This window comes from Alternaria arborescens, assembly GCF_004154835.1.
Source record: "Alternaria arborescens strain FERA 675 chromosome Unknown contig_32, whole genome shotgun sequence".
NCBI lineage: Eukaryota > Fungi > Ascomycota > Dothideomycetes > Pleosporales > Pleosporaceae > Alternaria > Alternaria arborescens.
This window is the reverse complement of record NW_021167887.1, coordinates 207,594-231,405: the sequence shown is the minus strand read 5'-3', so window position 1 is coordinate 231,405 and position 23,812 is coordinate 207,594. Positions and strand designations below refer to the sequence as shown.

Genomic DNA, 23,812 nt, shown 5'->3' with positions numbered 1-23,812 from the left:
GTCAATTCAAGTCACAGTATCAAGTTTACCGATCATACTTCTTACATTCAAACTCAGCATTTCTTATTGTTGAAGTTCTGTGATTTTGCACCTCTCCAGCAACATGCCCTTCCCAGCTTTCGACCCAGCTCAATACAGCTCTCCCGAGTTTACGCGTTACGCTGCTGTCCACGCAAGTCCTAAGGGCCCCGGCGATTCGCGCCCAACTGCGGAGCAGATTATCAAAGATGAGGGTCTCAATGGCAAGCTTGCTGGGAAGACCATTTTGATTACTGGCTGCAGCTCTGGTATAGGGATTGAGACCGTCCGCGCCCTCAAGTTGACTGGTGCGCGCATCTTCGCCACAGTCCGTGATCTTGAGAAGGGCAAAAAAGCCCTTGGCGACATCCTTGAGCCTGGCAAGGTCGAGCTCTCCCACCTTGACCTCAACTCGCTCACATCTGTTCGCAAATTCGCCGCCGAATTCCTGGCCGCCAGTAACAACCAACTCAACATCCTTATCAACAATGCCGGCATCATGTCCTGTCCTGAAGGCACTACTGAAGACGGGTTTGAGCTGCAGGTGGGCACCTGCCACCTCGCGCACTTTTTGCTCTTCCAGCTCGTCAAACCTGCGCTCCTTGCCTCCACCAGGCCCGATTTCCACTCACGCGTAGTCAGCGTAGCATCAATGGCACATCGCTATTTTCCCCCCAAGCTCGACAACTTCCAGCTTCGTCACGGCGAATACCACCCGGAGCATGCCTATGCCCATGCTAAGACCGCAAACATCTGGTTTGCAAACTACATTGAGCGACATTACGGGGCAAAGGGTCTCCACGGCCTATCACTTCACCCTGGCGTCATATTCACAGCGCTGGCCAAATTCATTCCAGAGGAGCAGTTCGCCAGTTATGCCAAGGATCCTGTGTTGGCCGCCACGCGAAAGACTCCAGAGCAGGGTGCTGCTACGACGGTGTGGGCAGCTGTGGCGCACGTGTGGGAGGGGAGGGGAGGCTTGTATCTGGACGACTGTCAGGTAAGTAAGCCGGTCGAAGAGGGGTGGGGACCTATGGAATCTGGGTACGTAGAGTGGACATATGACCCTGAGGGCGAGGAGAGGCTATGGGTTATGAGCAATGAGCTTGTTGGGTTTAAGGAGGCGGGAGATAAGTAAGGCTATTGGTATAGGTAGCATCAATACTAGTGGTTAGAGGACGTTCAGTGTCTGATCATCTTGAACTGAAAATCTACATATCGCACTTAGAGTGGTTAATGGGTTGGGTTTAGGTTAGGGGTGGTCAAAGCGTGGGTTGAGGTTCGGTATGGTATAACCATTTACCAGTCTAATTGCACTCGCAGCATGAATGGCACTAAAAGAGGGTAAGATAGCCACACAGTGGTTTTGTAGTCACTAAGAAAGTAATGCGAAAATTCTCCAAACGATATGCTCATCGAGAAGGCAGGTCACACGTAAACCTGAGTAGCGTTCATGCAATGTTTTTCATCACGGGGTTCTTATCAGATCTATTTCAATGCCGACAACGTACCACACAATGCGCTTGCGCCTTGCAAGCGCATGGCATAACACGAATAATAGAGATTAAGCGAGGTCAAGCCGAGATAGCACCGCGTGGATAATGATACTGGACTGACCGTTGCTGTTCGTTCAGGGACGCCTTTATCGTACGTGCTCAACAGCCGTTTACACACGAATATACTCACCTAACAGCGTAACCCTTCCTTCAAAGTCCTCCTTAGGTTTCAATTGATAGGTTCTGGAATATCTTGCTAGCGATCATCACTAGAATTACCGAATTTGCATTGCCGGTGAATGTGGCGCCATAGGACAACGTACGACAACAACGATCGAAGATGCGCTGAACAAATACTTCTGTTCACCTACTGCAGCACTATCGAGGTGGTCGACGACAAGGGTGTACCTGCTTCCATTGACCTGTTTCGTCTCGCAATGATATGTCCGACTGAGACCGTATCGCTGGCTGTGTATCGCTTTCTCTGAACACGCGCTGCAGCAGAAAGCATGACAAACAGTTCTTGCAACAATCTGTGGCGCATCTGTTTGCCCTCCTCTTCATTACCGAAAAGCTCGACCTCAATTGATTGTGCCTATGATTTACCTTGAAGGTATTCACGGCACTTTTCAATATCGGTCAAAGCAAGGACGTATGTTGTGCATCTGTAGGGTGCAGTACCACTGCATGGGTGTAGAGAGCCTTACTGTTATGACATACTAACGCTATAGAGCCCAGCTACAAGCAGGTAAGGTACTAGAGACTCTCCAGGCTGTTAGCGGCCTATACTAGCCACGATCAGATGCTATAGAAACATTTCATCCCCAAGGAGCTTGAATAGCTTATCAAGAACTTGTCTTAATTCAAGGCTATACTAAAATCTTGGTGCCTGCCTCAAAAGTCCCCACAGTCAGCTTGCAAGCAAGGCCTTATTGGGTCCCGTACGCATTCCAGCGGGGTTGTATCTCAACTCTGGTCAGGACTTTAGGCTTTGAGGTCACTCTGGAACGGGGCTTTAACCTAGGCGAACCTTGTTCTATATGCTATTTAAATGCCTAAGTCTGCTTCACGGTCTGGGTCATATCAACTGATACTGCATTATTCGCCCCCCCTCGTTCCCGACTCTTCTTCTAGTATCCACGGTTCTGGTAGTACTGATTGAGGTTGTAGTATCTAGTACCTTTAGTTCCTGTCGCTTCCTTGAGCTCTTCCAAACACGCCTCTTTCTGATACACCTCTAGATTAGGCCACCCATGTTTGTGATATATAGACTGTAGAAATTCCGGAACACCTTTTGGGATTTGTTCATGGACGGTGTATCGCCCGGTCCAGATTTGAATGATGCGCGAACTACTATGAAGAATGAAGTTCAACTTGATGAAGTGGTTCTTCAACATCATGAAGAATTGACGGATCGGCCAGCAGGGTCCCCATTTCACGTCTTCCGACTCGTCATCGTCCTCTGAATCGCTAGACTCATTATCCTCGTCGTCTGAATCTTCGGCGTCATCCTCTTGTCCCTCTGCAACAGCGGCGCTTCTTTCTTGTTCCGCTTTTGCCTCGCTCTCAGACTGATCCACCAGATGTGATGGCTGAGGATCGCACGCCTTCAAGATTTCCTCTGGGCAGTTCATCTAATACACCAGCCCAGTTTCGATGTCCAACAGCATTACGTGCTCGCTGATATTGAGCGCGTGCGTAAGGCCCACGCAGTATTTAGGAATCTTGCCGCCAAACTGGTCTTCTTCACCCTCTGTTGCGAGTAGCAAATCTTCTCCGTCTGCCTTCTCCTCCTTCAGCTTGTCCGCCAAAGTCTTCCAGGCATAGAACCAGAAGCCGGGCAAACAATCTGGCCGCGCTGTGTAAAGCTGGTCATCTGGAAATGGCAGATGACGCAGCAAATCTATGACTTTTAGATCTTTGCCCAGACAATCCATGACTTCGGGAGTCATGTTGGGCCAACCGCCGGGAGGTGGGTAGATGATGGACGCGGGTACATCCAAGAACATCTTGCCCAAGAAGTCGTAGAAGTCACGAATCGTGGCGATGCAATCATCACGCGAGTAGATTGGCTCCATGGTGGAGGATGAGTTTCAAAGGGTGGTAAATGAGTTAGTTGCGATGGGAAGGCAAACGATTATATTTATCCGGCCGTGCCGCTGTTCATGCAGACGCCAAGCGGACTTAAACTGTTACGGGTGAACGAAGGCCTAGTAAGAGGCTACATCTTAGTTTCAAAGTCAATAGCTATAAACCACTCTACTGTATCTACCTACATTCTATAAGTCGCGCTGTATCCTATTTTCCAGTCTGCGACATATCTATACGCGCCAGACCTCTACACTAATATATTTCTTAGCCTTCTGCCTTAAGCTCTCTGAACTCCTCAAAACTCTCTCATCGATATCGAAGCATTCAGTCTGATGCTCATTTGCGCAAAGCGGATACAAATCTCTCTCGCACATATCGCAATACAAGCCTTCCACCACAGAGATGAAATCCGGGCCCCATGAGCGATCCATCCCACACAACTCGCTTGCACTATGCTCAACATGGTGACTGATCCTCAACTGATCGACACAGTAGTCTCCCTTGACGCGAAGCTGTTCGCGTCTCGTCAGCATCTTCTTGATCTCCTCATCCTGCTGCCCCTGTTGAAGTGAGCGCGCGCCCCGGCGCTTGATATCAATGATAGGCTCAGCAGTTGGATCACCAGTCGGCTGGCTCGTCGGGGCCGTACTTGCTGGTACAGGTTTGACCGGATTCTCCGCCTGCTCCTCTTTGAACTCCTCCAAATTTTTCGCTGCCTCCGCTGGATCCACGGGTTTGCCTGCCTGATCAGCTGGGATCAATCCCGCGACGCCGCCAAAACTGCCGGTACCTGATGGTGCTCCATTGGGATTCTGTCCTTGCTCGTTCAATTGGTCTTCCACATCTTTGCGCGCCTGTTCTTCCGCTGCTGCTCGGTCAGCGGCTGCTGCGTCTTCCTGCTTCTTCTTCTCTGCTGCTTCTTTTTCCTTGCGAGCTTGGGGCGAATCTTCCACAGGTGATTTGCCAGGTTGGATCTCTTGGTTGAACAGCTTGTGTTTAGAATAGTCGCAGGTGCGTTCACGGGAAATAGCCTTGCGGGAGGGTTTGAAGAAGAACTTTCGTGGTGGCAGTGTATGTCCGTCTACCACAGCCTGGAAGTCCTTATCGAAGCCTTCGTTTATGCCCTTTTCTTCGTCCACATCGGCCTCCTTGAACTTTTCCAGGATCTTATTGTAGTACGGGATGCACTCCGGTTGCTCGCCATCAAAAGTTTTGTAGAGAGACATTCGGCCTGGAGCCTGACAGAGGGTTTGAGGGTAATCTTTGAACTGTTCTGCGGTTTGCTCAGCCAGACTTTCCTCAGGAAAGCCAAAGCTCGGGAGGTGAACGGAAATGGCTTGCATGAAGCGGTCGTCGTTGCTGAGCCAAACACAACCCGGTCGAAAATCTGTGTCAGGGACTGTGTTGGGTGAAGGATAATAGAAACCTCCACCGCCCTGCTCCTGGCAAGTTTTCACATAACCGGCATGCCAGGTTCGCTGGGCGCCCGAAGCACCTGTCACGGTCACATCTAAAGAGTTAGGCGATTAGTTCTCCTGATTGAACAAAGAGGACGTAACGTACAAGTGACGCAGGTAGCATCGTCAGACCGGGCCTGGATCGTAAGGTACTCTGGCTCGGCCGTCCTTTCTGCTCCATCTATAATAATGAAGTCATTTTGCTTGTTCACTCCGTCCTCAATGAGATCTCCTGATTCTGTGTGGACCCTTAGATCAGCCCTGACTGCCATGAGGTAGACTGCTGAACCGATCAAAACATACCGTGCTTTGCAAACATTTTGCCATGAACATCGTATAAGTAAAGATTCGGCATAACGCCATTGGTACGAGCATCCTCCGTTGCACCAAGCATCGTGGAACCAATACCTATACGAGCTACTGGCTTTTCCTCGACAGGTGCTAATGCAGCAGCCATGGTGATGCCCGAGATGGCGAAATCGATTCCCATAGCAGCTGCAAAGGCCATAATGAGTAGCTGAATAAGAGGAACAATTCGATGGGGATAAAAGAATAAAGAAGAAGGAACGGAGTATGAACAAAAAACTGTGGACTGGAAATGAGAAAATGAGAAAATGTGAAACCGAATGCTTCGAAGTTGTTAATGTTGTAAAAGTGTTGTTCTGTCCTACTGTTCTCTACTGAGGAAGCTATTAGATATACATACCTTAAATTTGATGTTGTCTCTCTGCACTCTTCACAGTGCTTGGCATAGCGATAAATAGTGGCTTATCCGCGAAATGGGCTGTGCTGTCTGAGATCAAAACATGATTTCTAAAATTCCGAATGCGTTGCAAAGGCCTTGAAACATGATTCAACCTTGGCGTAGTCTGCAAATTCGGTAAGCTTAGTAGGAGGCAATATTGTTTTAGAGTCCCGTAAGGATCTGCAGACGTTCTTGGCCTTGTTGCTCCAATATACCCAGCGAAGTCGAAGAATAGAAAGGCATATCTGGGGTATCATCCGAGTTAATTCAAGGTTCAGGTACCGTGGGATTGTTAAGCGTTGATATAGAACTGGAAGCGCGCGTCAATACTGTGCATGCTGACATTTCTGTACTCAAGATAGTGCTGACTGGTACATGCACCATGAAATCCAAAGTTAAAAATAACAATTAGTGTACAAGACCGAATTCAAAATGTTATTCTGGAGTTTCTTGGGCTGGTAATCGTTATGTCTCGATATGAAACGAAGCGGCGAAAGCTCTGCGAAAGCTCACAAATTCATTGACGTTTCGAGATATTCTAGACGTAAGGGCATCTGGAAACCGAGAAGGGGCTACTATTGATCATGTTCCGCTTAAATTCACGCGCCTGAGTATTCGAATGTCGAGATCTTTCAGCGTATCATAATATGGCCATCGCGATCCCCATGGGTTTCTATCATATGCCAGTCGCGGTAGCTCGGGATACGAGCAACCACTGTCTTCCGTGTAGGAAACGAAATGCGAGTTATCAGGCATGCCCTTGAAGATGGGCCAGTCATGATCAATCCCTTTTCCGCTATTCTTACAATCGCATAAGCTCACTGGTTCCACGTCCTCCGTGGCACTCCGTTCATCTGCCATGAAGCTGGTAGAGTGTTGTAAGATGTGAAACGACATTAGGTTCGGAAACAGTCTTAGAAACTGTAGCATTGGGTCCGTAGAGCAGACCACACAATCTGGCTTTCCACAACGGCATTTCAACCAAATGTTCTGAATGTGTACATCTTCAGTCATGCATGTGTCGAGCGCTACATGTCGAATGATCTGGGCGTTCGGAAGTATGTGGCCTCGTCGTGTCCATGTCCGAACAAACTTTAGTTCCTCGCTATAAGCAGAGACCACTCCGATTATGTCTCGCTTCGCGTTGAATCGAAAACTTCCCGTCGATATGTGTGGTTTTTGAGATGTTCCCGGCCAAGGTTTCGGGTTGGCTTTCATCTCGAATACGTCTGGTAGAATGAAGGCTGTGGCGTCTCTAGCTTCTCGGCAAGTTGAACCAATCCTGCGACTTGCATCGGTGGCGGTGATGAGGTCGCGTTGTTCGTCTCTGCCATCAAATGGTCTCGCAGGAGCAAATTTGACATCTGTAGGCCGCATATACATGTCGGTATCGTTATCTTCATTCGTAAGATTGATGTCAAGTTCTAGAGCGTACACTCGCGGACTCTCCTGTAACAAACATTCAATCCATATCTGTCGTCGAAGCCTGAAACGGTACCACGATCAGTGCCATGTTAAATGCTTGTTGAGGATAGGAAGCATCTTACTCGTATGGGAGTCTCGGGAATGGATTGAAATTCTGATCGAAAGTCGCTGGATTGGATTTGACCGCTTCCTCGTGGCGAAGTTGGTTGCTGGTAAGTTTACGGCATAGTGACGGGACGGATGAGAGTGCGCAGCCCATCTTGAACAGACGGACAGAGGTAGTGTATTTGATGTGCTAGTATTAGAAAACAGAATATCGATGAATTAGACAGTTCTGCAATTGGAGAGAGGGACGTAGGACGGTCGTCTTGTGCCGAAAATTGACGGCGGATTAGATGGTGAGGGCGGCACACTGAAGATGATGGTGGCAAAGAGTCAAAATTAGCGGCGATGTGAGACGGGGCAATAGAACAGGGGGACCGCGCCAAAATGCAGACCTCAAGGTGCGTCGCGCCTTACTTAGTTTAGCCGCCTCCTTGCAGACCTCGGATGCACGCGTGTGGCGAGGTGTTTCAAGGTCTAGTAAACGGCGCTTGCTCTTATCAGATCACTTAATACACCCGAAACAATTTCAACAGCATTCATTGGACCACAAGACGATGGCTATTGTTCCTTTGATCCTGTTCTCCACTACCAAGATCGTCGCACACAGCGCCCATAAGATACCAAGGAACCTCGGATTTAGCGCCCAGCAACACCGCCTTCTGGTCGAGATGACTGTATCTCAAATTTGGTCAAGAACGATGGAATGTGATCTATCCTATCGTCTGGACCAATTCTTTCTACCTGCGTTTGAGAACCTCATCCTTCACGCGGCGAAGCAGATGAGACTCTATTTCGAGCTCACGGATTTTCCAAAATCAACAAGCACGAACACATATCCCGTGTTATGAAGTGTATAAGTACTCCATGTTAAGCAGTGGATATCCACCAGACAACCTCCTCCATTTCTTTCCTAGCATCTCATTCCAGGGACATACCTCGTTTTCTTTTCACTCAGACAAGCTTTTCCACGTTCTCTTATTCATCGGAGTAGACTTCGTGTCGTCTCAAAGATCTTCCTCGCCGTTCTAGTCCCTATTAGAACCTTTGCACTTGTTCAAAATGCAGCTGAAATCGCTACTGGTCGCCGCTGCACTGCTCAGTAACTTTGCTTCGCTAACGTACGGGCGAGCAATCGATGTACCTCAATCTGGTGAGCTATTACATCAAGATAACATACTAGACGTGATTACCAACCTGTCACTCATCAGGTATCTCCACTACGAAGCTTCCCGATACGGCGGGCGTCTACTATGAGATCGAACCCCGCATGCTGAAGGGCCTCAGGAAGAAGTTAGACGATAAACTGAAGGCCATTAGGGAGAGAAAGAAGAAAAGTTCGGACGACAAAGACGCTACTGATGGCGTCGAAGCATCCGATGATGTTCCTCTAATGCCTCCACCCGCAAGATATACTGGTCCGGCACCTAATGGAATGAATCAAGAACCTGAGCTATCGGAATGGGTATGTACATGACTTCCCCCCTCAAGTAAGTATATTGCGTGCAGACGAAGAGCACGTGCACATGTAGCACGTTCTCTGCCTCTTTTACGCAGTTTATTATTCCAGTGTAACTAACATTCTCTAATTCAATAGAACAAATTTCTTGATTTAGAAGTCAAGGAGGGTCAACTCCCACCCGCCTCTGGCGGATACTTAATGTATTCAGGTAAAGGTGAGTATATTTGAACCCTCCCGTTGAATTCGCAATTCCTCTTCTCGTTCTTTTTTATTCTCAACATCGTCAAATTTACTTCCATGTGAGCTAGAACGATAATCAAAGCTATACGACTAACGCCCCTTGTCTTCTAGCGGTCTCCGGTTCATCTGAACGAAAAGTCTTCAAGGATTTCGCAGCCGAGGACTCTAATATAGGCTACTTAAATGACTGGTATGATACATACCATGGCACGGCTGCATTCTCGATGTGGGTCGACTATCAGAAGGCGAACCCTACCAAGTCGCACTTACCCAACTTTGCACTATCCTTTGCTCAGGCTCGTCGAGCCGCGGATTCTAAGCCTGAATTGCACATGCTATTCAGCGACAAAAAGGAACCATTGATGCGAGACCAGAGTTATTGGGGCGCGGTCGAGGCTGGCATTATCACGGGTCCTGACAGCAAAGTTAATAAGATTTGGAGATATAATGCCGACGAGGTGAAGGCAGGAGAGCCGTTGCCACCGCCGATCTTGGCCTGGGATAGAAGCCTACATGCGCCGTTTGGGAAGAAAATTGATGAGATCGATTGGAGGATCAACCCAAAGCCTGGGGCGGGTGCGCCGGACAACGAACTGGAGACGGCTGCACCAAAGGTCGAAGGCTCTTAATCCAGTAGTTTTGACAACATACCAGGAGGTGGGTAGCCACGATACTGCCACTGTTGGGTGGTTTTGCAGGAAATCGAGGCTTACACGGCGGGATCGTGTGAATGACAGAAGATTGTGTTTGGCGACCTGGTCCTTCGTGGCAGCGCTAGAGTCGCTGTAGTGTTAGTGTGGATGGTCGTTTTCTTTGTTTCTCACGCAAATTTGTCTGTTCTTACCGTTATCAAATGCATAGCTATTTTTTTACCGACCACATCATACCATATACCACCAGCTCACCGAAACAACAGACGCGACGAATTATAGTAACGTCCATCTATAAACCAATGCAGCGCCTTTGTTACTCAGCAAAAACTGCCAAAGTTAGAAGTGAGCGTTGAAACCCCTCTTCGATCTACTTCTAACAATTTTATAGTAGAAGAAAGCATGGAAAGATCTCATCTATGCACCTCTAGTCCTAGTGTCTACACCGTGCTAGTCGCGTATGAAGGACGTACGCCGTTATCCGGCGTAATTACTCCTGTTGCAAGGTTCTATCCTGCAACTGTGCTAAATCCAGCTCCCAAGAAAAGTTCACTTCAGGACGCGCTAGCCGTGCCATTTTTTGTTACGACTGGTTCTCGAGTACAAAGCTGCCAAAATTTACCTGTAAGATATAGCTTCTACAACGAAAGCGAGACCACACTCTATGCTAGAAGACTGGAAAGCCTTATAGCTTTCAAACACTTCTGGGTATCCGTTCCAGACACTCTTGAACTTGCATGCGTTCGAGGTCGCCAGAGACGAAAGGCGGCGTCCTCGCCATGACATGACCGCAAAAGGTAATACGGACACGTGGATCGATCTTGTGTTTTGAGCTCAAAATGCTACTGAAATGGTCGTGAGGCTGGATTAGGTGGTTAGCTAAGCAATGCCTGAATCGCGAAAACTGTTCCCTGTTTCGGGAAACTGGCAACAACATAACATCAGTAAATATGACAGAGCGAACGAGTATCCTAGTTCTCAGTATTCTATGGTCGCATGTACTAGTTTCAAGGATTCAAGACTTCAAGTATTCTGCTGCTACTGATTCACGTAGCAAAAGCTACGGCCAATCTGAAGCGATTCCTTCCTACCACGTACCTCTTGCACAAACCCTCTCCAATCCAACGATCTGATTACGCTCACTCTGCCGTCTGCCAGCTCACTGCTATCTCAGTCGATTTTCCACCGTTGAAGCCACCCTCCTCGTACGGGCAGCAGCTCACAGCGACAACCGTGTCCTTCAAAACCTCGAACTCTATGAAGTCGCCCGGCTTGCTAGAGCCCATCCGACCCTTCATCGTGTAGTATGGCGTGTTCTGGAAAGTGTTTAAAGGGTCGTGAACTTGGAACCATTCGAAGCTTGCGTCTGGGTCAACGTTTTCCTCGAGATAGGCGGTCATGGCCTGGGCTTGAAGAGGAAGCCAAGCATCATGTGCTGCATATGCAGGACGCCATACAACTTTCCTTTCACGCCCGCCTCCCTGACCGCATGTATCTTCGTTTTACGAATGCATCGTTTGATTGCTTGTTCATGGCCAAACGGATCGAGAGCCTGTGTTGTCATACGATCGTTATCCTCCCTCTTGAGACCAACCCTACACCCTCCCCATGCATGATACTGTCAATATATACCTCGTCCTGTAGCACGAATGCGTCATGCGTTTGCACCGATTTCAATATCCGATCGTATCTGTCTTGTAGTTCCAACCTCCTTTCATCGAGTCTTTTCAATTTTTTTTGTTGACGTTCATACCACAAAGCATTCAGTGGCTTCCAGAAAGACGGCCTCTCCGCTTTCTGCAGCTTCATCGTTGTTGCGTAGTATTTCTGGTCATTCTCATCGACTTCTAGTCGCAGTTGTCGTGCTCGGGCTTGCTGGTCTACTTTCAGCGGTGTGAGGACGTATGGCACATCTGCACCGCTTACTAGCACTACCACTTCACCACCTACTAGCCATCTTGGACCATGACCTATATTTCCGCGGCCTGTGACGAAGACTTTTCGCCACGCAAGTACTGATCTAGCCAAATTTGTGAGGTGCGCGTGAACATCTGGGTCGCAAGGCTCAAACGGCGTCGATTGCGGCTTGTTCTTCGTCTCGGACGTGTATGGCTGGAACGAGGGAAAGTCTGGATTCTCTAGATATTCGTGGAAGTGGTACATCATGGCCTCACGGGCACTGAGGCGAATGACTTTACGGGCACCTGTTGCCTGAGCGTCGAGCTGTTCTATCTCGAAAGTCCTTTTAAATATTTCACGTGCATGTCCATGTCAAGCTTCCGTGGAGCTCTGGACCATTCTGGCTATGGTTGTTCTGGAAAGTTAGCCAGTATCTCTTCGAAGAGCTCGAGCAAACTATCCATCTCCTTATTCTTCTGCTTGTGGTAGTTGATCAACAAGTCTGCAAAATTGTCACTGGTGCTGCTCGTATAGTCACATCTTCGAGGGCTGTTTTCATATGGCTTTTGACGTTCCAAACGCAATTGCGTTAAGACGGCAGATGCCAAAATATGACAAAGCCACGAAGAAGCGTGCTGGTAGAGTTGTGGGTAATCTTGTTCTGTATGGCCTAGAGGCACCCGATTAAGAGCGTCAATAGCAGACACTCGTTTACCATATGTCTTTGAATGGTTCAATAATATGACAAACAGATTTTGTAACTGCTGCGGCGAGGAAAGGTCGAAGAAGTCGTCTTCGATGATGAAATCCCCAATGGAATCGTGAAGTTCGGCATCCAAATGTAGGGCTCTTCCATCCCAAGATATATTGGGAGATTTTCCAATCGTGCCACCTGCACAGAATTTGGAGGTGGCCTGTGAAGCGAGAAGTCCGTTGACGCGCGACTGGCTAGTCAGCGTTGATCTTCAAGCTTGTATCATGCAGAACATGTTGTCCATGGCCCGGGCACCGGCACCCATGACGGAAGGTCTTCGAGTAATTTATGCTCGCTTGTCGATATCCACCAGTCAGAGTCTTACGCACTGGGACGATTTGTATGTGCTGCGATTGAAAGTAACTTCTGGGTACCAGACTGCGTTAGTAAGCAAGCAGCAGTATTGATGAACACTTCTGCTTTGTTAACAGTATAGTCGGCTACTAATGCGGGCCAGAGGCCATTAGGAATGAGAGGACTTAAATTGATTGAGGACGTAGGCTTTCGGTCGGAGAAAGATCGATCATCTGCCTTCAGACCGAGAAGGGGGTATCGTTTGGGGATCGTACATGTGGCGGGCAAGAATTAATGTGAGCCTGTTGTAGTTGTTTCGGAATCCTCGAGCAGAATATTCGGATCGATCACGAGGCCTTTGGTGTTAACAAGAGACAGACCTGCGAATACTAGATCTCGAACGTCCGTGGCTGATCGGCCGCTACATGCTAGCAAACATTCTGAGAGCGTCCACATTATGCCTTGCTGAAAATAGTCGCGTGCTTGTAGCGTCATTGGGGCCTGCATGTCCTTTAGCAGTGCTTAGACATAGACCTCACGCATGGTTTCGCTTCCTGACGGGGTTGCTTGGCCGATAGACTTACTACAGAAAGGTCAGCGATGATCCAGATGGTTCTATGATCTTAGAAATAATTCACATGTTCACATACTGTAAAAGATCTGCGGAATCCAGATTGGCCCGAACGTTGACCCCCATTTCCTCAAGATCCAGTGCTGATTTTCACTTTTTGGAGTGCCCAGTGGCCTTAATGCAGAATTGGTCAAGTTCTCAAGCGAATGATCTAGTGAACGAACGAATTCCTTGGCCAACTCGAAGCTCTTAACAATATCGCAAGCGCTTATCTCCGATTCGCCGATAGGATAAACGACTTCGCTAGCCCAGCAAAGTTCTTGTACAACCCAAGTACGTATGAACCTTAGTACACATATGAAGCGTCAGACCGTGGCTCATGAATCGTTCTGCAATGGACATCACGTACCATTGAGACGAGATGACAGCCGCTGCACCTATGAGGGCAAGCTTATAAACTGTTGGATCTATGCTAGCTATCGCCTTGGTGGGCATCACTTTGTCTTTGTGACAATCCGAGTGCACTTGAAGTGGCATTGTTGGTTGGGTTGGGATCTTTGCGAAAACTCGTACGCACTTCTCCGAGAATATCGACATTTGCCCGAGCCATACGACCACTGATCCAGCGTTCCGATAGATGCAACCCATCAGCTGGGCTTGAGAAACTCGTTCGGCGAGATCGCTGATCTTATCAGCGAGCAGATACTTCTGGTGTATTTCCTTCAGATATGACGGTACCATTGAAGGATACATATCGCATCGACCCAGTATTCACGCGCAGATCTTTGCCTCAGTTGGACCAATGCGTGATACATATTGGAATGGATCTTAGTGACTCTACCGTTGCAAACGATCACCTTTGAGCGTTTAAGCTCGCTTGTATTCTGTGCAGGTTTGACCTTGACATCCCTACCCTGACGATAGTCTTTTATAGCATTCTTGATGAGATAATATACCGCCAGAAACCGAGTAGTATCCTGATTCCAGGTATACGAAAGCGCTGTCTAGTCTGGTTCGGAGCCCAAATCGACGTGACGTGAAGAGCATCGAATCACAGCACTGGATGACGCAGCTTCGAGTTTTAGCAGTCGAATACACGTGGGTCCCGGCAAGGGCTGATACTCTATACCGGTTGCACCTCCCAAGAACCATTCTTTGCAAGTTCGCAAGACAACTCCCCTCCCATGTCGACTTGGCCTTAGGTACCAGTATACCAAGGGTGTTAGAATCAAGACTTCGAGCCCAGTATAGACACCAAAATAGAGGCCGCGAATGAGTAACGAGAGAAGGCGTAATAGGTACCCAAGAAAAGTTAGTTGTGGCATCCTACCTAGGTAAGACCGTTAGCGTAGATTCCCCGACGAGCTCCATCCTCCTCCACGTACAAAAGCGCATGGCTACTTATATCGTATCAGCAAGACTACCCCGCTTTTGGTCTCCACGATAAAGCCTGGTTGCAGCCAATAGGGGCGGTGTTGTAACATGCGTCCTAAGGCTGCATAACGCTTAACCCAGACCGGACTGGACATAAGCAACACAGATTCCAACGTCGACGTTGAGCGCCACGGTTCAATGGCTTCGGTTACAATCAATAAATTTCTAAATAAGTATATATACAGCTGTATACTGTAAAGCTAAGTAAACGTTTAGGAACACACATCTACTGCGATACAATACAGTGTAACTAACAGCGTTGTGCCTGCGTCTTATCACCAGCACTTCCATCATGTTAATAAGCAACACAGATGAACCGTAGGGAACAGGTCAAGCAGAAATGGTCGAACAAGTGAACGAATCCTAAATGTTCGGTAGTCGCATCTATCAGCTATGCTCTACGATGATTTTAGAACCCTGTGACAACTTCTTCCACCTTGCATAAACAACGAGATTAGGCCACGATGCTTCTATCTCAGGAGGCCAGCACTTCCTCAGAAAACGTCGCTCTAACATTTCTAGATCAACTGGTTCGTAAGGTGTGGTATAGTTGTCCCAGTCAGCTTCCTCGATCTCCTCGCATGACATGGCCAGGTCATATAGTGTTAACATGGCAGTCAGTCGGCCGATAGAGTCATGCTTGGGTCCAGGTAAGCTGCTGGGTTCATGTAGAGATTCGTTTGGTTCAGTGTCGCGCCAGGGTTTAGGATTCATTTCCTGATGTAAGAGTGATATCTCAGTCAAGGTAGGGGATGGTGGAGCGGCGCTGTTTAGATTGTCGACAGAGTCTGTCAAATCAATGTACGCTTCTTGTTCTTCGGAAGTTGAGAAGGCGTGGTAGCGTGGGATTCTGTGTTCTGGCGCTGGAGTGTTCGTCATGTTAGGTAGAGTGAAGACTAAGATGGAGATGAAAGATAATGCAAGATGATGAGGCCTGTAGTATCAGAAAAGGAAGAACATGAAAGTCAAGCTAGAGAGCGAGAGTATCAAGATGACTGAATTGGAAAGTATCGTGAAGAATGAATAAGATGCTGTGACGTTGCCGCGTTTGATATCAATACGCCTTCGATCGCCGTTGTATATCATTCACTATATCTTACTAGACACGGGTCCATCGTCTGTAGCCAGGATATCACATAACCACTCGGCTGCTTTATCAGCCATGGGTTTCGGAAACGCGTGTTCTACGCCCTCGAACAGCACATCTTCAAAGACAATGTCGAGACTCGAATCTTCGGCTAATACCTGTTTGAAGATCTTGTAGAAAGGCTCACCAGCCGAATACGGAACGAGCTTATCCGCCTGACCACTGAGGTTCAGAATCCGCTTGCCCTGGAGTTTCTCCTTCATTAGCGCTTTCATCCTGGTTAGCTGCGCTTGGTCAGGCGGTGTGTCATCTCCTAGAGGATTGAACATGCCCGGTAACAGCAAACCTGCAGGATCATACTGGGCGATCGCATCCTGTAGCGCCTGTGGGAAGTCTGGGGAGCCAAGGAAAGCACTGCCAGGCGGTGTAGTGTCCTTGTATGTCTTTCGCTTCGACAGACGTGCGCGATCGGTTAGTAAACGCGTATAGTCTGGACAACCAATGCCAACGACTCCAGCAGTGATTCGCGGATCCCCAAGCAAGCAATGCCAAGTCGCATGTCCGCCTAGCGAGATACCAAGAGCAAAGTGTTGTTGGATCTTGGGACTGTCCTTTGCTGTGAAGATGTAGGATTCGAGATGGTTGATGAGTTGTGAGGTATCGGTTGCCGTGCCGTGGAAACAACCAAACATGTCCTGCGCATGCGTCTCATTTCCTTCTCTCCAAGCCTGGTTGTGCAAATCGTCGACTTTGCGTGATCCGTGATTGCGCTGGTCAAAGGCAGCGGCGATCAGACCTTTAGGACGCGTGCCAGCGCGACCGTCTTGTACGCGCTTGTTCCAGGTTGAGATGACGCGCCTGGCTATCGGAGCCATGGTCTCTTTGGTCTGTAAGCGCGGATTGAGGAGCCATAGGCATGCGACTGATGACGGGGAAGCGGGTAGTTCGTCTAGGCCGTGGACGTCGACGAGGATGCCGGCAATTGTGATGGTTTTGGAGGAGACGGGGAGGTCGGACGAGTTTTGTGTCCCGTCCAGGGGATTCGTAGTCGCAGCCATGGTGAGTTAGGAATAATAAAGATGATGGAGAGGGCTTGGGCGGTTAGCGCAACCGGGGAAGAAGATGTGAGGCTCTTCGTCTCTTGTATCTTGTGATGCGAAAGCGGAGGGGCAGCACCTCCGGAACCGAGGCTGCCGTTGACGGCAGAACTACATCACTGTCTAGCATACTTGACAACCACGCGGTGTGCTGGTGATAACGCGTAGACATATAACGCGAGTTTTACAGCAGTATGGGACCACAGGCCATCATGTGTACGGGTGGGACTCCGGTACGCTCGTATTTAGGAGTCTTGGTGGTACAGTGCGGGGTGCAGCCATGGCGTCAAGAGCACGAGGGTGATATCATATAATTTGCTTTGCCCACCAGTGGAGGATGCGGTGCATGCAAAAGTGACATAACAAATATACTGGAGTCGATTACATGTATATGCATGCAGGGCGGTGCGAAGTGCAGTGCGGTGGAGCTTCAACACGGTGCAGGCGGTCAGCAAGGCGGAAGAGGGCCCCTGACGCCAAAAGTGTTAGCGCATCCAGACAGTTCACTGGGGAAAGCACCTGGGAGATTACTCGAACCGCGCAAGGACCCAGCCAGACGTTCACGGATCATCTGCGCCGCGTGTACTCTTTTCTTCCAACTGCTGATGACATAGAATCATTACTACCAACTCGCTTTCACCTGCTCGTGGCCAAGAATTCCCATCAATCCCATCGTGACGAGTGACGGCAGCAGGTTTACTGTCAACACCATGGCGCTATAAACACCCACAAGCTGAGCAACCACAACCTTCCCCCACGCGACCTCGCCGGAAGAAGACGCCTCAGATTCCCCTTCGTTGCCCCGTGTCGTCATCATCATCGTCGCCACCATGCCTGGCTCTACCAGCTCCTCGCCCATGGCGCGCAGTCCTCGGTCCAGATCGCCGGCAGTGTCAGGAAGGACAGATGACTCGGGTCGACTGCTCCCTCCTCTTGGAGCAGGTCAGGCCCGGAATGAGACACAAGACATACACAACCCAGCACCTTCAGACGGCGCCCCCAAAATCATGCGATCTGCCCCGACAGGCTCGCCCTTGTCCACCAAAGAAGCCGGCGAATTTCCCTTCAATGCGCCAGTGAACGCGAACGGGGCTAGTATCCCCCTCGGAACCACTGAAGCTCCCATCCGCGCCACGAAACCCTCGTCACACATATCCAATGGCTCCGCCAGCTCCTACTACCCTCCCTTCGCGCCCATGTCCCGACACCCCACCGAGGGCGAGCTCTCCGACGCCCCGCGAGAACGCAAGAGCGTGCAATTCGCTCGTTCGGCCACATTCACATCCGACCCACCCGCAGCAAACTCGCGGCAGCAGTCATGGGAGGTGGAAGACAGCGAAGGAAAGGGCAAAGAGAGGAGCACACAGAGCTCGTCCCTCATGGGCAAGCTGAGGGCACTGGCAGCGCCCATCCAGGGACACGGCCGGAGTCTGAGCGCTCTGACAGCCTCTGGCCAGGAAGGCGGCTCACCTCACGGCCAACTTTCTCCAACATCCGAGCTCGACGAGCCGCGATACGACAGCGAGGCTGACGCTGATGGCGAATCAAGCGCGGGCGAGGGTGCATCGAGAAGACCGAGACAAAAGAGGCGGAAGAGCAGCCGGCGTTGGTTTGATGGCGAGGGCGAAGGCACACAGACAGCCCCTACCACACCCAAGCAGTCCACCGGTGGCTTCTTCTCGCGTGACTCACCCAACATGACACCCACCTCGACCCGTCCAGGCTTCCTACGCCGATCGACCATGGATGACATACCCGAGAACGAGCGCCAGGGCTACTCAGAGGACGAAGGCCGTTCGCGGATCGCGAAGGAGAGCGCTTGGACACGCGGACTGCATAGTGCGAGAGGACTTTCATACGGAGGTCTCCGGAGACACGACCCCAACGCCGAAGAATCTGAAGGACAAAGTCGACCTACGGGAAACTTGCGAAGCTTGACTACATTCAGGGGTGCTGCTGGTGAGAATGGACAACCCTCACCATGGCGCATGCGTAGCGAGCGAACATCAAGTCTGAGCGCGCAAAAGTGGAAGTCGATCAAGAACAGCCTCAAGCTTTTGGGCAATCGTCAAAAGGCAGAACGCCAGATCGACCACGCAAAGTCGGCTGAACTCATGGCCGAATTGCTTGCAGGTGCGCCTGCAGCCTTGTTCTTTGCGAGTATGTTCCAGCGCGATGAGCATGGTCACCGAAGGATACCAGTCCTTCTTGAGCAGCTCAAGGTCACCATCACCGACACGGATCGCTCTGCCAAGAAGGAGGGCGATCGTCACACTGCATTGCGTATCGAATTGGAATACGGTAGCGGTCTGACTAGGATGAAATGGGTAGTCTACAGGAGTGTTGCCGACTTTGCAAATCTGCACTTGAAATTCAAAGTCCAGGAGAAGCAGGATGCCTTCCGTAGCCGTCCGGCTAATCGTATGCGAGAAATCAAGGACAAGGCCGCCAAAGACGGCGAGAATGAAAAGGAGGAAGAAAAAGAAGATCCGCGGACGAAGCTCCCGCGCTTCCCCAGGAGTGTCTTGCCTTACCTTCGAGGACTCCGCGGCTATGGCATCCTAGACGACGAAGGCGAGGAAGAGGAGGAAGAGGTTGCAGTCGGTGGAGGAGCAAGCGGACCCGAAGGCGACGCAAGCGCTACTGAACGACCAAATAGACCGAGGCGGGGGAAGTCATCATTCCTCGGACGTAGGCAGTCGAGTGTAAGTGGAAGCCAGGCCCAGGGCGCTGTTGGTGCCCTCGTAGCGAGGCAAGGCAGTTTTGCTGGGGCCGCTGGTCAGCCTCTACAGGCGAAACAGACCCATCATGACCGGCAACGGAAGAAGTTGGAACAGTACCTGCGAGGTCTCATGACCTATCTCATCTTCCGCCCTGACAGCAATCGCCTGTGCAAGTTTCTCGAGCTGTCTGCTCTTGGTGTCCGCCTAGCGGCCGAGGGCGGCTATCATGGCAAGGAAGGTTACATGATGATTAAATCTTCAAAGGGCGTTGACAATAGGAAAGGCTGGACCAAGATAGCTATGATGAACCGTCACTGGCCAAAATGGTTCTTGGTAAGGCACAGCTACGTTGTCTGTGTAGATTCACCCGAGGAGATGAACGTCTATGATGTCTTCCTGGTCGATGCAGACTTCCATCTTGACACCAAATCCGCTAGGATAAGAGACAAGAAAGCCAGAGATCTTGCAAGCGAAGCGAAGGCATCCGCAACAGGTCATCACCAACTGAAGCTGGTCAACGCCGAACGCAAGATGAAGTTGCTTGCTCGCAACGAGAGGATGCTCCATCAGTTTGAGGAGTCCATTAACTTCATGTCACAGAACACACTATGGTCTCAACGCCAGCGCTTCGACAGCTTTGCCCCTGTGCGCAAGAAGATCTACGCACAATGGCTTGTAGACGGTCGCGATTATATGTGGAATGTGTCTCGAGCTATTAGTATGGCGCGGGATGTCATTTACATTCACGACTGGTGGCTCAGTCCTGAACTCTACCTGCGGCGCCCAGCTGCCATTAGTCAGAAGTGGAGACTGGACAGACTGCTCCAGCGCAAAGCACAGGAAGGTGTCAAGATTTTTGTGATTATGTATCGCAACATTGGTGCCGCTATTCCTATTGACTCCGAGTACTCCAAGTTCTCTCTGCTCGATCTGCACCCGAACATTTTTGTTCAGCGATCGCCAAACCAGATCCGCCAAAACACATTCTTCTGGTCTCATCACGAGAAGATTTGCGTTATTGACCACACTGTTGCTTTCTGCGGAGGTGTTGACCTTTGTTTCGGTCGTTGGGATACACCACAACACGTTGTGGTTGACGACAAGCCTACGGGCTTCGAACTCGATGACACACCCAAAGACGCCGACCACTGTCAGCTGTGGCCGGGTAAGGACTACTCCAACCCCCGTGTGCAAGACTTCTTTGCTCTCGACAAACCCTACGAGGAGATGTACGACCGCTCGAGAGTCCCTAGGATGCCATGGCACGATGTCGGTATGCAGATTGTGGGTCACCCAGCCCGCGACCTGACCCGCCATTTTGTACAGCGGTGGAATTACCTGTTGCGCCAGCGCAAGCCCTCTCGACCCACGCCCTTCCTTCTTCCACCACCTGACTTCAACCCAGCCGACATCGAAGCTCTTGGGTTGGATGGAACTTGCGAAGTCCAGATTCTACGTTCTGCTTGCGCTTGGTCGTTGGGTACGCCTAACAAGGTCGAGCACAGCATCATGAACGCATATGTGCAGATGATTGCCACTTCCGAGCACTTTGTTTATATCGAGAACCAGTTCTACATCAGCAGTGGCGATGTACTGGGGACAAAAATCGAGAACAAGATTAATGATGCGATTGTTGACCGAATCAAGCGCGCACATGCCAACGATGAGGATTGGAGAGCATGCATCATGCTTCCGCTGATGCCTGGTTACCAGAACACTGTCGATGAGCAAGAAGGCAGCAGTGTTCGTCTCATTATGACGTGTCAATATCACAGCATCTGCCGTGGCGAAGGCTCCATCTTCGGACGATTGCGAGCTGCTGGCATCGAGCCGGAAGATTATATCAACTTCTACGCACTCCGATCGTGGGGCGAGATTGGCCCGAACAAGATGTTGGTTACAGAGCAGTTGTACATCCACGCCAAGATCATGGTTGTTGACGATCGAGTCGCCATCATCGGTTCCGCAAACATCAACGAGCGGTCTATGCTGGGATCGCGAGACTCTGAGATTGCCGCTATCATCCGCGATACTGAGCTACTCGATTCGTACATGGGCGGCCAGCCATACAAGGTCGGCAAATTCCCGCACACGTTGCGCATGCGCCTCATGCGAGAGCATCTCGGTGTTGATGTTGACTGTATCTCTGAAGAGGAGATGCTCAGCCAAATGTCTGATGCCGATAGTGTCGGCTTTCAGACTGAGTCTTCTGGACCTGGTTCGCCAACAGCTCAGCGCGCGACCGAAGAGAAGTTGGAAGAGAATCACTCCAAGATGCAGGATGAGCTTATCCAGAAGGCGGAGAAGTTACACAGCTTCAACCATGACTTTGACTGGGCGCAAGACCACAATCCACATCTACAAAGCACCAAAAAGCCATCAGCGGATCCTCGCGTCCAACACAACTCCGCACATATGAAGGATGTTCGTGGAGAGGGCGCTGACCATATGCGTGAAGCTGTAGAGACACGCCCTGTTACGACCTTAGCCCGAGACTCCTACATCGACGAGCATGGCCATGAAAAACTCGTAACTGACGTTGCTGCGGAAGGTGCTGCAGCTACGCCACGTAAGAGCGCAACGCTCAAGACCCGAAAACGTAGTGGCACCACTGGTACCCGGAATAGTGCCATCAGCACACAAACTGACGGAACTGGTTATGCTGGCCTCCCGCCTCCCAAGTTACCCCGCATGGATACGCTGAAGCTAGGCTTGACACAACTCAGTCAGCTGCCTGCTTTGCCGCTCCTGGATGATACCGACATTGGTGGCCCACCTGCTCTGCAAAGAACCGTCAGCCAAGGTTCCTCCTCAATCATCAATCCCTTTCTCTCGGAGATGCGTCGACCCATCGTCACCGAAGACTGCATGCGTGACCCCATCAATGACACCTTCTTCCTCGACACTTGGCATCAAGTCGCAGAGAACAACACAAAGCTGTTCCGCCAGGTTTTCCGCTGTATGCCCGATAACGAGGTTCGGACTTGGAAAGAGTACCAGGAGTATGCTGCATTCTCGGAACGCTTCACCAAATCTCAAGGTGGGGACAAGAGCCAGATGCACAAACAGCAGGATGCACCAGGTACAACTGGGCCGCCTGGGACCGGCCTCACAAGCAAGTTCACTTCGGGGGCTGGTGCTGTCGGAAAGCAAGTCGGAGCCCTAGGAGAGAAGCTCACCGAGAAGATGACCAACAACTCGGACCGAGTGAATGGCGAGAGCATACATAGCACGACCCACCACTCCAGCATGGGTGGAGTGGAACAATGGGCCAACGACCAAGAAAAACGCGTGCAATCTCAAAGCCCGCCTCCAACCACCACGCGCGGTGGCCTTCACGTCGAAACAGCATCTGGATCTACTCTAAATGAGAAGTTAGCCCCGGAACCCGCTGACGATGCGGTCGTGTCACCCATGAACCCCGCTCCACCGGAGAAGACGTTTACCTTCCCTGCTCCACCCCCCATTCCGAACGACCACACCTCCCACACGGACTTTGCGACTCAAAACGCAAATGGACCACCGCAAACATCGCACTCAATGCGCGACCGCTCCCAACGCATCACCATTTCCGAACCCCCGATCCACCCTTCCGCCCTCCCCGGGAACCAATCCCACAACCAAAACGGCAGTACGCCCAACCGCTCCAACACTAAACGCTCCCGGCGTCGCGCGACGACGAAGAGTTCGAATAGACAGTTCCACGCGACAGATGCGGATAGTATGTTGGATAAGGAGGATGCGAAGCGTCTGTTGGAGTTGGTGCAGGGACATATTGTGCTTTGGCCGTATGATTGGTTGGAGAGTGAGGAGAGAGGGGGAGGGTGGTTGTATAATGTTGACCAGATTGCGCCGTTGGAGATTTATAATTAAGTTGAGGGGAGAGGCGGGGTTGTGCGGAGAGAGAGAGCAAGAAGCAGAATGGCAGCGAGATGTTGTTTACAGCGCGCGTGGGCGATGGGAGTTGAGTGGGAGTATTTTGTTATCTCTTTTCTCTCTTGTTTTCATTTTCGTGCTGTACTGTTTCCTTCTAGTTTTGATGGCTGGTTCGTTGCATGGTTGGGGGTGGGTTGGGTGGGAAGCATTATACTGCGCCGTGATTTGCATACATACATCTCTTTTCCCTCTCAATAATCTTTTGTCTTGCACATCTTCTCCCTTGTCTTTCTGTTCTATCTTTTCTTCCTAGTATCGATATTACACCATTGTTTGCATGTTCCTTGGAAAGTTGGGGGTTGGCAAAATTATAATTCATAGATCTAGATTC

The 23,812-nt window shown here is 50.3% G+C and overlaps 7 protein-coding genes across 7 annotated transcripts; 3 read left to right on the top strand and 4 right to left on the bottom strand.

The window, feature by feature from the left end:
• Window positions 1–103: 103 nt before the first annotated feature.
• Window positions 104–1,156, top strand: AA0111_g10151 (hypothetical protein; the record flags this gene model as incomplete). Its single annotated transcript, XM_028643869.1, has 1 exon — window positions 104–1,156. The coding sequence occupies one exon, from the start codon at window positions 104–106 to the stop codon at window positions 1,154–1,156; it is 1,053 nt and encodes a 350-aa protein (XP_028502338.1).
• A 1,488-nt stretch (window positions 1,157–2,644) lies between these two features.
• On the bottom strand, window positions 2,645–3,592 carry AA0111_g10150 (hypothetical protein; the record flags this gene model as incomplete). The annotated part of the gene is made up of 2 exons (XM_028643868.1): window positions 2,645–3,148; window positions 3,224–3,592. 2 exons carry the CDS (start codon window positions 3,590–3,592, stop codon window positions 2,645–2,647), a joined length of 873 nt encoding a protein of 290 aa, XP_028502337.1.
• Window positions 3,593–3,835: 243 nt separating this feature from the next.
• Window positions 3,836–5,570, bottom strand: AA0111_g10149 (hypothetical protein; the record flags this gene model as incomplete). The annotated part of the gene is made up of 3 exons (XM_028643866.1): window positions 3,836–5,115; window positions 5,169–5,300; window positions 5,366–5,570. The coding sequence occupies 3 exons, from the start codon at window positions 5,568–5,570 to the stop codon at window positions 3,836–3,838; spliced, it is 1,617 nt and encodes a 538-aa protein (XP_028502334.1).
• A 2,826-nt stretch (window positions 5,571–8,396) lies between these two features.
• On the top strand, window positions 8,397–9,665 carry AA0111_g10148 (hypothetical protein; the record flags this gene model as incomplete). Its single annotated transcript, XM_028643865.1, has 4 exons — window positions 8,397–8,487; window positions 8,546–8,799; window positions 8,932–9,010; window positions 9,148–9,665. The coding sequence occupies 4 exons, from the start codon at window positions 8,397–8,399 to the stop codon at window positions 9,663–9,665; spliced, it is 942 nt and encodes a 313-aa protein (XP_028502275.1).
• Window positions 9,666–10,825: 1,160 nt separating this feature from the next.
• AA0111_g10147 (hypothetical protein) lies at window positions 10,826–11,086 on the bottom strand (the record flags this gene model as incomplete). The annotated part of the gene is made up of 1 exon (XM_028643864.1): window positions 10,826–11,086. One exon carries the CDS (start codon window positions 11,084–11,086, stop codon window positions 10,826–10,828), a length of 261 nt encoding a protein of 86 aa, XP_028502319.1.
• Window positions 11,087–15,727: 4,641 nt separating this feature from the next.
• Window positions 15,728–16,783, bottom strand: AA0111_g10146 (hypothetical protein; the record flags this gene model as incomplete). Its single annotated transcript, XM_028643863.1, has 1 exon — window positions 15,728–16,783. One exon carries the CDS (start codon window positions 16,781–16,783, stop codon window positions 15,728–15,730), a length of 1,056 nt encoding a protein of 351 aa, XP_028502320.1.
• An 869-nt stretch (window positions 16,784–17,652) lies between these two features.
• On the top strand, window positions 17,653–23,418 carry AA0111_g10145 (Phospholipase; the record flags this gene model as incomplete). The annotated part of the gene is made up of 1 exon (XM_028643862.1): window positions 17,653–23,418. One exon carries the CDS (start codon window positions 17,653–17,655, stop codon window positions 23,416–23,418), a length of 5,766 nt encoding a protein of 1,921 aa, XP_028502274.1.
• Window positions 23,419–23,812: the final 394 nt, after the last annotated feature.